The sequence below is a fragment of the Botrytis sinoallii genome, assembly GCF_014898435.1.
Source record: "Botrytis sinoallii strain Bc 23 chromosome Unknown BSIN_016, whole genome shotgun sequence".
NCBI lineage: Eukaryota > Fungi > Ascomycota > Leotiomycetes > Helotiales > Sclerotiniaceae > Botrytis > Botrytis sinoallii.
In genome coordinates this window covers 1019223-1033364 of record NW_024066043.1, presented here as the reverse complement: position 1 = coordinate 1033364, position 14142 = coordinate 1019223, and the positions used below count along the sequence as shown (strand labels likewise).

The 14142-nt window shown below is 43.6% G+C and overlaps 4 protein-coding genes across 4 annotated transcripts; 3 read left to right on the top strand and 1 right to left on the bottom strand.

Moving 5' to 3' along the window:
- Window positions 1-3643: 3643 nt before the first annotated feature.
- On the bottom strand, window positions 3644-5736 carry EAF02_008664 (uncharacterized protein; the record flags this gene model as incomplete). Its single annotated transcript, XM_038904712.1, has 2 exons — window positions 3644-5601; window positions 5664-5736. 2 exons carry the CDS (start codon window positions 5734-5736, stop codon window positions 3644-3646), a joined length of 2031 nt encoding a protein of 676 aa, XP_038755769.1.
- Window positions 5737-6441: 705 nt separating this feature from the next.
- EAF02_008663 (uncharacterized protein) lies at window positions 6442-8137 on the top strand (the record flags this gene model as incomplete). The annotated part of the gene is made up of 6 exons (XM_038904711.1): window positions 6442-6554; window positions 6619-6752; window positions 6817-7018; window positions 7180-7265; window positions 7405-8010; window positions 8082-8137. The coding sequence occupies 6 exons, from the start codon at window positions 6442-6444 to the stop codon at window positions 8135-8137; spliced, it is 1197 nt and encodes a 398-aa protein (XP_038755768.1).
- A 1995-nt stretch (window positions 8138-10132) lies between these two features.
- Window positions 10133-11004, top strand: EAF02_008662 (uncharacterized protein; the record flags this gene model as incomplete). Its single annotated transcript, XM_038904710.1, has 3 exons — window positions 10133-10237; window positions 10299-10685; window positions 10738-11004. 3 exons carry the CDS (start codon window positions 10133-10135, stop codon window positions 11002-11004), a joined length of 759 nt encoding a protein of 252 aa, XP_038755767.1.
- A 723-nt stretch (window positions 11005-11727) lies between these two features.
- On the top strand, window positions 11728-13360 carry EAF02_008661 (uncharacterized protein; the record flags this gene model as incomplete). The annotated part of the gene is made up of 3 exons (XM_038904709.1): window positions 11728-12026; window positions 12082-12304; window positions 12365-13360. The coding sequence occupies 3 exons, from the start codon at window positions 11728-11730 to the stop codon at window positions 13358-13360; spliced, it is 1518 nt and encodes a 505-aa protein (XP_038755766.1).
- Window positions 13361-14142: the final 782 nt, after the last annotated feature.

Below are 14142 nucleotides of genomic sequence, written 5' to 3'. Positions count from 1 at the left end.
AAGAGCCTATAAAAACGCGGATTATTTGTCAGATTGAAAACGAGGACTGCTTTTTCTAGTCCTCGTTTTCAATCCGCGCCCTTGTTTTCCCATACAAATTTGGTGAAAAAACGCGGATTATTTAGTGTCATTTAGAGTGATCCACCTCCTCCCCACCTCGAAATACACTAAATTCATTGAAATGCGGATTATTTGACGGAATCCGCGATTTGACGTCCAAACATGAATTCAAAATCCGCTTTCAAAAAGAGCGGAATATTCAGCGGATCCAGCGCGGATTTGTACATCCAAACTAGCCCTAAACCCCCCAAACTCCCACCCCAATCGCCTCCCCTCCCACCTTTCAGGTTTCCACTCCAACGCATCTTCCCCCCATATATCCCCCCGTCGATGCATCACGTACGTACTATACGTTACCCTCTCACCCCTCCCTAACCACTATCGGGGTTTTCCCATCACTCTCCGCCACCAACCGGTAACACGGTATCGCGGATCGCGACGCGCGAGTTCATGGGCACGAGAGGATAAAGCCGGAGAGTTTCGTAGAGGATGTGGGTTAGTGTTTTACACGTTTTGAGGGTGGTGAAAGAAGAGAGGGGAGGAGGAAGATAGGGGGCCGAAGTGCGAGAGGATAATAGAACGGTATTTGGTGTAGCGTGCAGGATTGCGCGAGAGGAAGAGAAGCGTCCAGGCGAGGAGCGCGGCGGTGGTGTCGCGGCCGGCGAAGAGGAGGTGTAGCATTTGATCGCGGAGTTCGGTGGGGTTACGGGTTTGGGTGGCGAGAGCGTTGAGAAGGATGTATTTTTCTTCTTTCTCGGGGTTGGCTGCGGGTGGGGCGGTATTGAGAGATGCAGACTTTGGAGAAGTAGAAGAGAGAGCTCGCTGTACGAAATCGGCGGCATAATCTTTGCAGATCTGGCACGCGTCCAGAAACTTCTGAGAGCGCGCCAGCCACCATAATTTGAAGAGTCTCACGCGGAAAATTATGTAGTCTTGGGAGTAAGACATCGCTTGCACGAATTTCTCCTCAGCTTGCAATTCTGTGTTGTTGCCTGAGTCAATAGACTGTAGAGCGGTCGTTTGACTATTGACTGATTTTCCAAAGAGGAATTCTGTGCTAACGTCCATTGTGAAACGCAGGTAATAGAGGAAGGAGATCTACCTCCTCTGAACTTGTTTGAGGAAGTGCTCGATAGAGAATCTGGAGATGATGATCTGCGGCTTCTAGATCACTTATTTGATCTCTGGAAAACTGGGGCTTGAGTTGTTGACGATAGTGCGCCCATGCTTCGCCATCCGCGGTAAAGATGCCGTTGCCGAGTAATTCAAACATGTTTTGGCTTCTGCTGGGGCCGAGCTCGAAGTCGGTAAAGTTGGTGGCGAGGATCGCTTGCATGTTTTGGGGGTCGGAGGTTGATATTAGGGAGTGGAAGGGGTTGAAGATTCGGTAGGTGCCGACCCCCATTTTGAGATGGCGTGCGCGGACGTGGTCTTCGAGGATGTCCAGTGCCTGTGTATGGTTAGGATTGTGAGCTGGTTGATGAGAAGAAGGTCAGGTGTATGGGAGATTCATGGAAGTTTGTGTATTGTATAGAAGAAAACTAGACTTCTTGAAATGCCCGTCCTATTGACCTGAAGACATACACACAGTCACCCAATGGCAGGCATCCAGAGAAACTTTGACTTCAAAGTGAAATAAATCTAGTATCTTCCATCCCCATCCCATCACCTATACCTTCCCAAATCATAAAGAAGCCCACAGCATACATACCCTTCTTAAACTTCAACATCCCCCAATATCTTTCTATTCCCCCAGGCAATTGATTTTTCAACACTTTCGGTTCTTCACACCCATGCTTCCTCCCAAACCTCCTCAATCTCATCCAAGTCACTTCATTCTTAACCCACGCATATACTATCCATGCCGTCAGAAACAGAAACCGTGCCGCTAAAATACGATATTGACATTGTCCTTCAACGCTTTGGTGACTCTCAATATCAGAAAGGCAAAAAGTATACAATAAACAACAAGACAAAGAAACCAAAAACAAGAGTGGCAGGTGACAAAAAGAATGAACCACTGCTTTCTTGTATGATTTATATACGACAACCATAAGCCACAATCTAACGTCCTTGCGTCAATAATCATCTCGCGAAGCCGTAAATTCCACGCAAAACGAATCCTTCCCTCTCCCACAAAATAATCGTCTCCACTTCTCACCTAATCTTCATCTTTGTGTACAGCCTCACCACGCCGACGGAGTAAGAAATGTCAGACAAATCCGAATGCGGAGCGGAATCAAGACTGTAAAGTGTCCTTCATGAGCGGAAAAGCATTGAATATTCGGTCCGTTCCCGTTCCCGCTGCCGCCGCTGCTATACTCATCGCATCCCTTATATATTTAGAGAAAGTTCCTAGGGCTGTAAGATGTAACTAGTCAAAGCTAAGTCGCAAGTCGTAGTCTTGTTATATTGAAGCAATGCTACCGATGTGATTTGCATATTTACACACCACTGAATTGGTTGAATTGTCAACACCTCTCGTCCATACAACCTCAATTATAGTCTTCTTATTTTGAGAACAAGATGTGAACGATCACCCATCACATCTTACCTACCTGTACCATGAAGTATAAAAGAATGTTCTATCCAAGAGCGATGAATTGCTCCCTCCCCCCGGACAATTCTTCCTCTCCTCCATCCGGGAATAACATCTCGGAAGTAACATTTTCCAAAATCACACTCATTCCGATCTAGTCTCTCTAACTTCTCCACTTTCTTTCTTCACTTGTGTCGATCAAATTTCGCTCATTCTCGTTCGTGTAACCGATATGCAACAAAACAATTTTGTCACTCATCATATTCACGTGATATTCGGTCATAAACGACTAAATTAGGACATGGCCGGCCCCTTCGCATTCGCTAAATTTCGCGATTCTGATTGGACATACATTTGCTAGTGATGAAATGAATGGGAAGGGTAAATGAAGATATTCGTAAAAAATGCTAATGGTAGTGGGTATGCATTAAAACGGTGTGGGTATGGAAGAAAGCATGTAGAATGAGAATGAGGAGGCAAGGTAAGAACGGAAGATGGCATTCATTTTCCTCCTGTTTTTGTTTGCATAGAGAGAAGCTAATAGGTAGACGGGTGAGCAAAGGAGCAATTATAGTATTGTACAGCATGCTGTGCTTCACCACTCACGGATACCAACATCAACATGCATGAACTGCTCGCACAAATCTTAAAGTTTACAGATCCCATGCAGATACCCTCAGCTGAAGAACCATCCCCCTCAATCAAACATAAAAACTCACCTGTTTCGGCGTTTACACCAGCCTAGGACATACTAGCTTAGTCACTTCCCAAACAGAGTTATTAGAATCCACGTAGCTCAAATAAACGAATGCGAAATGCATCTCGACGTGCAACAAAAAAGGTTGAGACAACATTTCCATTCATATGATACGCTGAAAATATCAATGCTAAAGTTGACACGAATCTTGTATCCGCAGTAGAGCACAATTATCCATATATGACCCCACATATGACTGCAATATTCCAAGATGTGGTGGCCTAGACCAGTGATGGGTATTTCTTTTCCGAAGAAATAAAATGAACAGTCGTTTAGTCCTTATCAAACTAATCCGAATCGCTATCCGGTTCCGAGTCAGGGAATCCATTAAAGGTGCCTTCTTCATCCGAATCTTCCAATGAGACTTTCGAATCCTGTGATGCTTTCCCTGAATCTTCCTCATCTTCCTCATCATCATCCTCGTCATCTTTAACACCGAAAGCACCGCTGATGTCCCATCGATCGCCTTTTGCGTTTTTACTAACGTATTTGACGAATTTCAATACACCGCTGTCTCTTAAGACAATGCTCATCTTATTCCACGAAGCCGGCATAGTGAAAAGTACTCCATCATCTTCTTCCTCTCCTGCAGCTTTGTAAATTGCTGCATCTTCGTCATTCTCATCATCGCCTGCCATAAACACTAAATGACCTCCAACATCATCTTCTTCCTCTGGCTCTGGTGTAGGTTCCTTTTTGGGCTCTGGTGCCTTCTCCTTGCCATTTGTCTTTTCTTTGCCCTTTGACTTTTTGGATTTTGGATTAGGCTCATCCTCTTCCTCCTCCTCATTTTCCTCCCCGTTATCTTCATTTTCTTCGTCATCATTAGCATCGTCGCCCCATCCAGTTGTAGGCGTCAATCCCAAGTCGACCTCTAATCTTGGCTCTCCTTCGTAATTCTTCGCGAGAGCATAATCTGAACCCTTGCGAAATCTACGTGCCAAAAGGTCATAATTTTCAATTTGACATGATGTAGCAATCTCAAGCCATTTGCGGAATTGAGGGCTTGGAAGTAAAACATTAAGAATTTCTTCGATTGGATTCAATTCGTTTTGACCACCTGAAACTTCACTGGATGGCTTTTGATAGAGGAAACGATGTTTGTGAGGTGGCTTAGCAACCTTCCAAGAACCCTTCTCGATTTCAACGCTGCTATCTGGTAGACCTGCAGCTTCTTGCGCTTCGACATATTCTCGTACTTTGGTTGAAAATTTGACAGATAGAAGACCATCAAGAGTAACATTTGACTCCTCCTCGAAACGTTCGGTAATTTGCTCCAACGTATCCGGTGTTAAGTAAGTAGGCGCCATATATTTGAGTAAGAAGTCCAAATCTGCCTCTTCAAGACCATTTTCATCAGCATCTTCAATGGTAGATTCCGTCACAGTAATTGGCTCTTCCTTCGGGAAGTCATATTTATCTGGGTTGCCCTGCAATTGCATCAAACTGCTATTCTTCCCCCATTTCTCTTCAGCTCCCTTGACGTATCCTTCTTCTCCAATTTGTGGAATGTGAAACCATCCACTAACAGCCATCCTAACTCTACCACCATCTTTTTCCAATTCTTCTTTATTTGCAGCATGATATACCTCTTCAACATCGTGGAAACTCTGACCTGGCTGAACAGCAAAGAAGCTCAATTGATTCCAAGCCGGTGGGATAATCTTCGAGGTGTCAGGACTAGGAGTAATGGTTGTCACACCATCATCCTCGAACTCTTTGGTAGGGAACAATCTCAAAGCTCCACCCCATTCTTCCTTCCAAGCCACATCCGGATCAGTTAAATACAAAATGTAGCTGACTTTTCGACTTCCAATCACATCATCGTGACACAAGAGATGGCAGCCTGGAGTATATACATTGATAGCCATATCCGTTTTCCTTCCGCTCAATTCTCCAGAGCCTGTAATCTTCGCAACATATTTTCGAAATGAAGACGAGTACAATGCATCTCGTAGCCTGAGTAAAGAAGGCAATTTTTCCAGCGCACCATCATCCAACCCATCCAAATTTGCCAAGTCTCCAGATTGATGAATTTTATAGATGTCCGTTTCCTTCGGTGTGAAGTGCACATTTTCTCGAATTTCGTTGCGAACGGCGCGGAGCAAAGCATCGTCGATTAATGGGCTGATGACTTGATGTTTATATGGTTCCGATTTGGCATATTCTTTGGCATATTTCTTGAGGACCTCCTTGTCGAAGAGACCCTTTCTAAAAGACTTCCTTGCATCTTCATCCGACAATGCTGTTACGTTATATTGGGTCAGTTTGTGTGGTAGATGAAGAATAGTTGACGGAAAGACATACCCTTCTTTGCACGTTTCTTCAAGATGCTTTTGCCATTCTGGCCATTAGATTGAGTATCTGCTTTGCGCTTCATCTTGAAAATTGGAATAATGTGTTGATGAAAGGTATCAGAATAACAATTCTCGATTGAGAAAATTAAAAGATTTTCGGGATTATCAGTTCATAATAAATTTGAAGCTTGCTTCTCCAATGACGATTTTGCCAGGGCGGTGAATCTTTTTACGGGGCCACCAGCTCGAAACGCTGAGGTTGGATTTAGAAGAAAGGAGTTTTGACACTTGCACAACTTCACTGGTAAATCTGGAATGCGTACGAAGTATGCTGATCATATCTATTTACTATAAAAAGATTTGCATCTACGCGCTGTGGATTCAATGCAGGAAAGGTTTCTTAAGATGAGAATACCCTCAAGTTTGAGATTGAATATCAAATACGTCCATCAATACTCCTGCATTGTGTCAGGAAAAGCAGTGAGAAGATACCTCAACGTCAATTGGCTTGCGAGATTCAACGCTTTTGATAGATTGGTCAGTGTGGAAGCGCAAGTGCCTCGAGACTGCACTGCATTCGGGTTATTTTCATCCGCTATTTCTGAAGAGGAAGCTCCATTGGGCAATCCTTGATTACGGCCCCTCAACCCCACGTTGCTATCCATGCCGATGATAACCATGTTATCATGAAGTAATAAGGACAAGTCAACAATCTTCTTGCCATTCCGAGTCACTTCTTCTACTGTTACACCTGCAAGATCAACTATTGAAACCATAACACAGCGACAATGAGCTCCTTCGATATCACAGCTACAAGAAAGTGCTTCCCATCATTGGACAAGAAACAAGTGTATTTTGACAATGCCGGTGGTAGTCAAACCCTAGGGACTGTCATAGACAGGTATAGTGCACCTCTCTACTACATTGCTATGAGATGTACAACAGATAATCTCACACATATAAAGCATCCATGATTACCTCATCAATTCCAATGTTCAACTCGGTGGTTCATACAATGTGGGCAAGAAAGCAAATACAAGTTACTCTGCAGGATATGAAGCAGCGGCAAAATACATCAATGCACTCCCATCCAATATTGGTAATCCCCTTTTCCTCATTCTCCTCATCCGTTGAGTGATCTGATCTTTGACGTTACCTCTTAGTCCTCGGTTCAAGCACAACTCAGAATTTCCGAAACCTTTCCCAGGCTTTTGACTTTCCACCCGATTCTGAGTTGATCATATCATCCATTGACCATGAATCAAACATTGCCTCCTGGGTCGCTCTCGCTGAATCTCAAAAGTTTACTATCAAATGGTGGACTCCACCTGCGTCAAGTAACCCAATTCTGACTCCCGAATCACTGTGTGTTTAATCCTCCTTTGATTTCGCATTTTCAAAGATTAAACCCTGGCTGCATAGTTTGTCCCGCTTGATGAACTCCTCTTGCTGCGCAATAGACGCCATAAGCATACATTTTTCTTGTAGTCCATCCCGACTAGACAGCTGATTGATCCCCATTCTAGTCGCCCCCTTCTCTCCTCAAAGACCGCTCTTGTAACCCTCACTCACGCGTCCAACATTCTTGGTACCATCCACGATATTCGCGGCAGTAAGCAATCTCATCATTTTCACACAGCATACTAAAATCTAAAATCAATCTCGAATCAATTATATATCCCCCCATCCAACCCAACTTCCTCTCCAAGTCCTCCCAATTCGCACTTCCTTCTCACTAAATTCTCCTCCAGTTTCCGACCTCGTGCACACCATCCCAGGTGCACTCCTCTGCGTCGACGGCGTCGCCTACTCTCCCCACCGTCCTCTCGACGTCGAAGCCCTCGGCGTAGACTTCTACGCCTTCAGCTGGTACAAAGTCTACGGCCCCCACATTTCCCTCCTCTATGCCTCCCCCTCCGCTCTCTCCTCCCTAAAATCCCTCGGCCACTTCTTCAACCCCAGCAAGACCCTCGCCGACAAACTCGCTCTCGCAGGCTCAAACTACGAGCTCACAGGCTCCATCCCAAAAGTGGTCGAGTATTTTGAAAATCAATCTTGGGAGGCAATCTGTCTCCATGAAGAATCGCTTCAGAAAACTCTCCTTCAGTATCTTCTGTCTAAATCCGAAATCCAGATTCTCGGTGAACAGTCTTGGGATACGAAAAAGAGAGTTTGTACCATCAGTTTTCTCGTGCAAGGATTCGGAAGTCGGGAATTTGTGGAAAAGGTGGATGAGAAAAGTATGGGGGAGGTGGGGATTAGATGGGGAATGTTTTATAGTAATCGATTGTGCAAAGACGTGTTGGAATGTGGGGATCAGGGAGTGGTGAGAATTAGTTTCGTGCATTACAATAGTTGTAAGTTCTTGCTTTTCTTTTGATTTTGTTTTAGTTGGAGAAATTAGTGGTGCTAATATATGTGGTTTCAGTGGAAGAAGTAAACCGCTTAATTGGCATTTTTGATGAGATCCTTGGGAAAGCATAGATATATTCACGTATATATGCTTAGAAAACAATTGATTGCGCTTGCTTGCACGCTAAATAAGAAATTCAAAAACTGGACAGCAGAACCCACTGAAATTCCGAGCATTAATTCTCAACCAGTGAATTCCTACTTCCGATCTCCCTCTCCCTTATTAATATAAAATATCCAGTTGCAGATTCCAAATTCAAGTCCAGGGTATAGTACTCCGTGCTAATTTAATTGACCCATTCATTGCACGAAAGAATTCCTTTCCTTGACCCTCCCCGATCACCAATACCAAAGCTTCAAAAACACACAAGAAAACAGGATTTGTGCAAAAGAAATATCAACCTCGTCCCCAGAACATTCCATTACCTCTTTTCGGTGGCCTGAATTTACCAAAAGTTTGCTCCAATTCTTCTTCCGACCAGCGGCGATGAGGCTCGGTGCCTATGTATTCACCACTGTGACCTCGAGCGAAATGTTTTAGATACCTTGTAGAAATTTGTTAATCCATGATTCATAGTCTGTGATCGATGCGCTATAAATAACGAGGATAAAGGAAGCATAACTTAAAAAATGAATAGCATACTCTTTTCCTCGGCATATAGACTACCTTCGTTAACTTCTTTTCCTTATCATCTCCGTTTCTGCCCTTGTCCTTTTTCTTCTTAACAAGTCTTGAGACTAAACCTGTCTTGCTTTTCTGTGGAAGAGTATCGTTGTGGCTACTGTCTGAGCCAGAAGAATCACGTCTTTTCGGCGGAATACATCGACGACGATGGCGGGGATGATAGAATCTTCGCTTACGGGGGTATTGTGAAAGGAGGGGGCCGCATACATATGTTCAGAGTAGGTATGTGCGGTATAAGGCGAAGCTGAGAGGACGGAAAGACGATGGGAGTGGGGAAGAAGAGGCTCGTTTGTCGGAGCTAGTGATAGGGGGAAGCTGTTAGTTTTGGAAGATGGAGAATTATGCAGTGGGTTTCTTTCTTTCACCAAGAAGTTCTGATTCATGACGATATTGGAGATGGGTAGTGAGGATCGTGCCTTTAGTACGATGAACCATGAAGGAGAATGGAAGTGAGCGGCTTACTCATAGAGATTGGCGGAAGGATACGATCAGCGGAACTGTAACGGTTGATGAGGCACAGCGATGGTCGCTGGGTATCGATAGTATAGAAGCATTGGAGCGTCCAGCCATTCATGGTCGATGAATCAAACGATTATCAAGAACACTGGCGAAAGCCTTTAAATAAGTAAAGCAAGAGGTTTCTGGCAAGACTCTGGTAGGACTCCCTACAATGAAGAGGCCGACAACGGTCCCTGAAGCTTTAAGGCTTTTCAAAATGACCTGGATGAAGGGGCGGTTGAGCAATTTATGCCCTCATCCGAGATCACATTGTACGACTGAGTGGCCACAATCTTTCAATACCTCGAGGTACTTTTGTCGGTTTGTTTGATCGATCGGTAATGAATATATGATCAATCACAAGATATCAACACAAACATGAGGTTATTGAGGTTATATTGCCAATCTGTATTCCCCGAAATGTGAGAAATACAAGATACACAAGAAATCAATTAGAGTCTAGACGTATGAAATCAAGATTTAGATACGACGTAGGATTTGGTGTATTTATAATAAAGTTTTGTTGACCGAATGTTCGTATTTATGCCCAGGTGAGACAATAGTTGCTTGACTTCTTGATTAAATTTCCCCGCATTTCTTATCTCTTATCTTAGCGCATGATTTGTGGGTTGATGATGGATTAATGATGGGCATGATCAAGAAAAAAACCCACCTCCAAACCCAATATATTGAATGCCTGATATTTCAGTTGCTTAGATATTGAACTGAGCTCTCGGTGAGGGGGACGAGTACGAATAAAACAAATACCCCCACCATAATAAATACAACTTTGTCTGACGTACTTTCAAGATTCAAATCTGCAAGACTTATTTCTAATTTCTTACTCTTTCTGTCAGCATATCTGCCGAAAGATTATTATCAAAATGTCACCTCAAGCTATTATTGCTCCATCTATTCTATCTGCAGATTTTGCAGAATTAGGAAAAGCATGCTCTGATACAATCGGTCAAGGAGCAGATTGGCTCCATGTAATTGAATACCTGCCCACAATGTTGAAATCATGCTAATCGGTGATTTTGTGATTTGCAGGTAGATATTATGGATGGACACTTTGTGCCAAACATTACTTTTGGAGCACCTGTCGTTACGAAGATCAGAAGTCATGTCGACCGACCAACGGCTAAACATGGAAAGGGAACATTCGATTGTCATATGATGATTGCTGAGCCAAAGAAATGGGTAAAAGAATTTCAAAAGGCCGGATGCGATCTTTACTGCTTTCACTACGAAGCTGCAATTTCAAGCACTGCAGCAGAAAGTCCGGAATCAACCAGCGAATCGAAGACGAATCCAAAAGAATTAATCAGATATATTCATGACAATGGAATGTTGGCAGGAATAGCAATCAAACCAGATACAAAAGTTGACGTGCTATGGGATATTCTCGAAAACCCTGAAGAAAAGGAAAGACCAGATGTGAGCATTTTCATGACACAAACACAAGGGAACAAATCGCTGATAATTGTAGATGGTCTTGATCATGACGGTCCACCCGGGATTTGGCGGACAAAAGTTTATGGCATCTGAATTACCTAAGGTCGCCGAACTCAGAAAACGATACCCAGACCTCAATATCGAAGTTGATGGTGGATTAGGTCCTGGAACAATTGATCAAGCCGCAGATGCTGGCGCAAATGTGATTGTTGCGGGCAGTGCTGTTTTTGGAGCCAAAGACCCATCCGAAGTTATTGCAAAGCTTAGACAGGCTGTTGATAGCAGAAGGGGAAAGCTGTAATGACAATGCAATGTGACATGCAAGTTCGTACACGGAGGTCATAACGGGAAATGACGGCGGTCATAACGGGACATGAGCGGATACATAGAAGTCGATATACGTATTCGATCGTATCGCAAACGCCCAAACTTGAAAGCAAGCGGGTATTCAAACAGAAAAATAGAGATAGATTCCCAGCCAAATCCGTGCAATGTGACCTCCAACTTCCAGAAATTTAACAAAAGGAGTTCCACATGTGAATGCCATGCAACGCAAATCCTTTCGGCTTCGAAGAAAGGGAGTTGAAGAGAATAATTTCATAGTCAAATACTACTTTTGAACATCACTTGAAACAAAATAAGTACAGAGATTCCGAGAGATCGCCGGCCGATGACTTATACCCCCTCATTATTGGCTGCGTGAGTCGTCTTGCCAGGTTTAGCGGGGACCCGAGAATATGGGGATGCGGATGTGCCAGAATCAAAATTGCGGGGTGAAGACGGATTCCACAGTCGGCAGTTTTGAAGCTTCAAGTATAATTGAACTCGATGTCGCTGGATATTTCATGCTGAAGTTATCTTTATATTTTAATTGAGGTGTGAACAAGCAAAATTCTGTTTAGTGTCGCGAGATACCCCTGAAGCTATTGTTATCATTTTCCTCCGGTGTTTAAATCTTGCATCGGACCCTGCAGCACATCCTTCCGGCAAAAGAAGCGGTAATTGATCATCGCTCTAGTACACAATGGCCGTTATCGATTTTCTTCTCACGCCTTATACGATTCCAATCGCATTGGTGCTCTTCTTTGCTGTCCCATATTTCACATCCAACACAGCTATCAGAGATATCCCCGGACCCTTCGCAGCGAAATTCACAAGATTATGGCTACTGCTACAAGCTCGATTGGGATATCGATATCTGAGTGTTCATGATGCGCATGCCAAATATGGAAAGATGGTTAGGATCCAACCGGATCATGTCAGTATCGCAGATGATGCTGCTATCCAGCAAGTTTATGGTCATGGCAATGGGTTCTTGAAGTCGTAAGTCTCTGATTTGGGCTGTGAAAATTTCAATTGCTAATTTGCTTCTTTTCAGAGATTACTATGATGCTTTTGTCTCTATTCAGAGAGGTTTATTCAATACTCGAAATCGTCGCGAACATACGAGAAAGCGCAAGACTATTTCGCATACTTTTTCCACAAAGAGTATTGGCCAATTCGAACAATATATGCATGGAAATTTGGATTTGTTTGTGAATCGATGGGATGCACTGTCAGATAATGCTCATGGCCAATTCGCAAAAATTGACTGTCTTCACGTATGTTTGATTCGCTAGTATAAGCTTTCCAGCCATATGCTAACGGGTTTGTTTTTGTAGTGGTTCAACTATCTCGCTTTCGATATCATTGGCGACCTTGCATTTGGAGCTCCATTCGGCATGCTTGAAAAGGGAAAGGATATCACGGAAATCAGAAAAACACCCGATGCACCAATCACTTATGCCCCAGCTGTCGAGGTTCTTAATCGTCGAGGTGAAGTTTCCGGTACACTTGGTTGTTTACCACAGCTTAAGCCATACGCCAAATATTTCCCAGATCCGTTCTTTAGTCAAGGTCTTGCTGCGGTGGAAAACTTGGCTGGTATTGCTGTTGCTCGTGTGAGCCAACGTCTTGATCGTGAGAAGGAAGATGGTCGTGTTGACTTACTCGCAAGACTTATGGAAGGAAGAGACGAGACAGGTGCCAAACTTGGCCGCGCAGAATTAACCGCAGAGGCGCTCACTCAACTCATCGCTGGCTCAGATACTACATCCAACACATCCTGTGCAATCCTCTACTGGATTTGCAAAACTCCAGGTGTCCTTGAAAAGCTTCAAAAGGAGTTGGACGATGCGATTCCTGCAGGCGTCGATGTTCCCACTTTCGACATGGTAAAGGATTTGAAATACATGAATAATGTCATCCAGGAAACCCTCCGCATTCACTCTACCTCTTCTCTTGGCCTCCCACGTATCGTCCCACCTGGAGGAGCGGAAGTATGTGGAAAATTCTTCCCCGGCTACACTGTCCTTTCCGTACCAGCTTACACAATTCATCATTCAAAAGAAATCTGGGGAAATGATGCAGATGAATTTGTACCAGACAGATGGTACAACTTGACAGAGAGACAAAAGAATGCTTTCATTCCCTTTAGTTATGGACCAAGAAGTTGCGTCGGAAGAAATGTGGCAGAAATGGAATTGGCGCTTATTGTCGCGACAACATTCAGGAGATACGAATTTGATCTGTATCAGGATGTATTGGAGACCCGAGAGGGATTTTTGAGAAAACCGCTGGAGTGCATGGTGGGGATTAAGAAGAGGGCGAATATTTGATGAGGGGCTAGTGGTAGGAGGGGTTTGTATATGTTTAGCTTTTGTCTTGCATTTTAGGATAAGATTATGTGTTATTGATCTGTTGTATATTATTGGAAAAAATTGTATTCATTCATGAACATTGGAGAGATCTTTGTGGAAGGAAGTCATTTGCTTGAGTGCATGCAGTTGTTTGGTCGATGAACGAACGTGCAAGTCATTGATTGTACGAAGAATTACACAGGTAGTAAAATTCCTGATGATCAATTTTAACTCACACAACTAAATCATAATAAAGTATTAACCTCATATCTCTCCCGTAATTGCATTGCTCCTTCACCCCCCATACACACCCACGCGTACGTACCCCCTTTCCAATATTCTCCTCTCCCACAAGAAAAGAATCCAAAAAAAAATCACTTTTCAAATTGTAAATAGTATATATTCTCAAAAACTCCGCGTCTCATATCGAATACCATCCGAATTAGTGTAGGGGTTAACATAACTCGCTTTCATCATCATATGACCATCCGTTCATGTGATCTGGAGCCGAGTAGCCCCGGGTTCGATTCCCGGATTCGGAAAATGTGCTTTTGCCGTTTTTTGGCCTGGTTGGGTTTGTAGCTTTTTATTCTACTCTATGGGAAGAGAAGAAAGAGATACGAGGGAGAAGCTTTATTTATTTTGAGGTTTCTCTACATGGAGAACTTGGAGAGATGGAGGGAGAGGGCGGAAAAGTTTTATGCATAGCATGTCTGTGCGTGGATGGGATCCGCATTATAATGGATCGGTGGCGTGCGTGG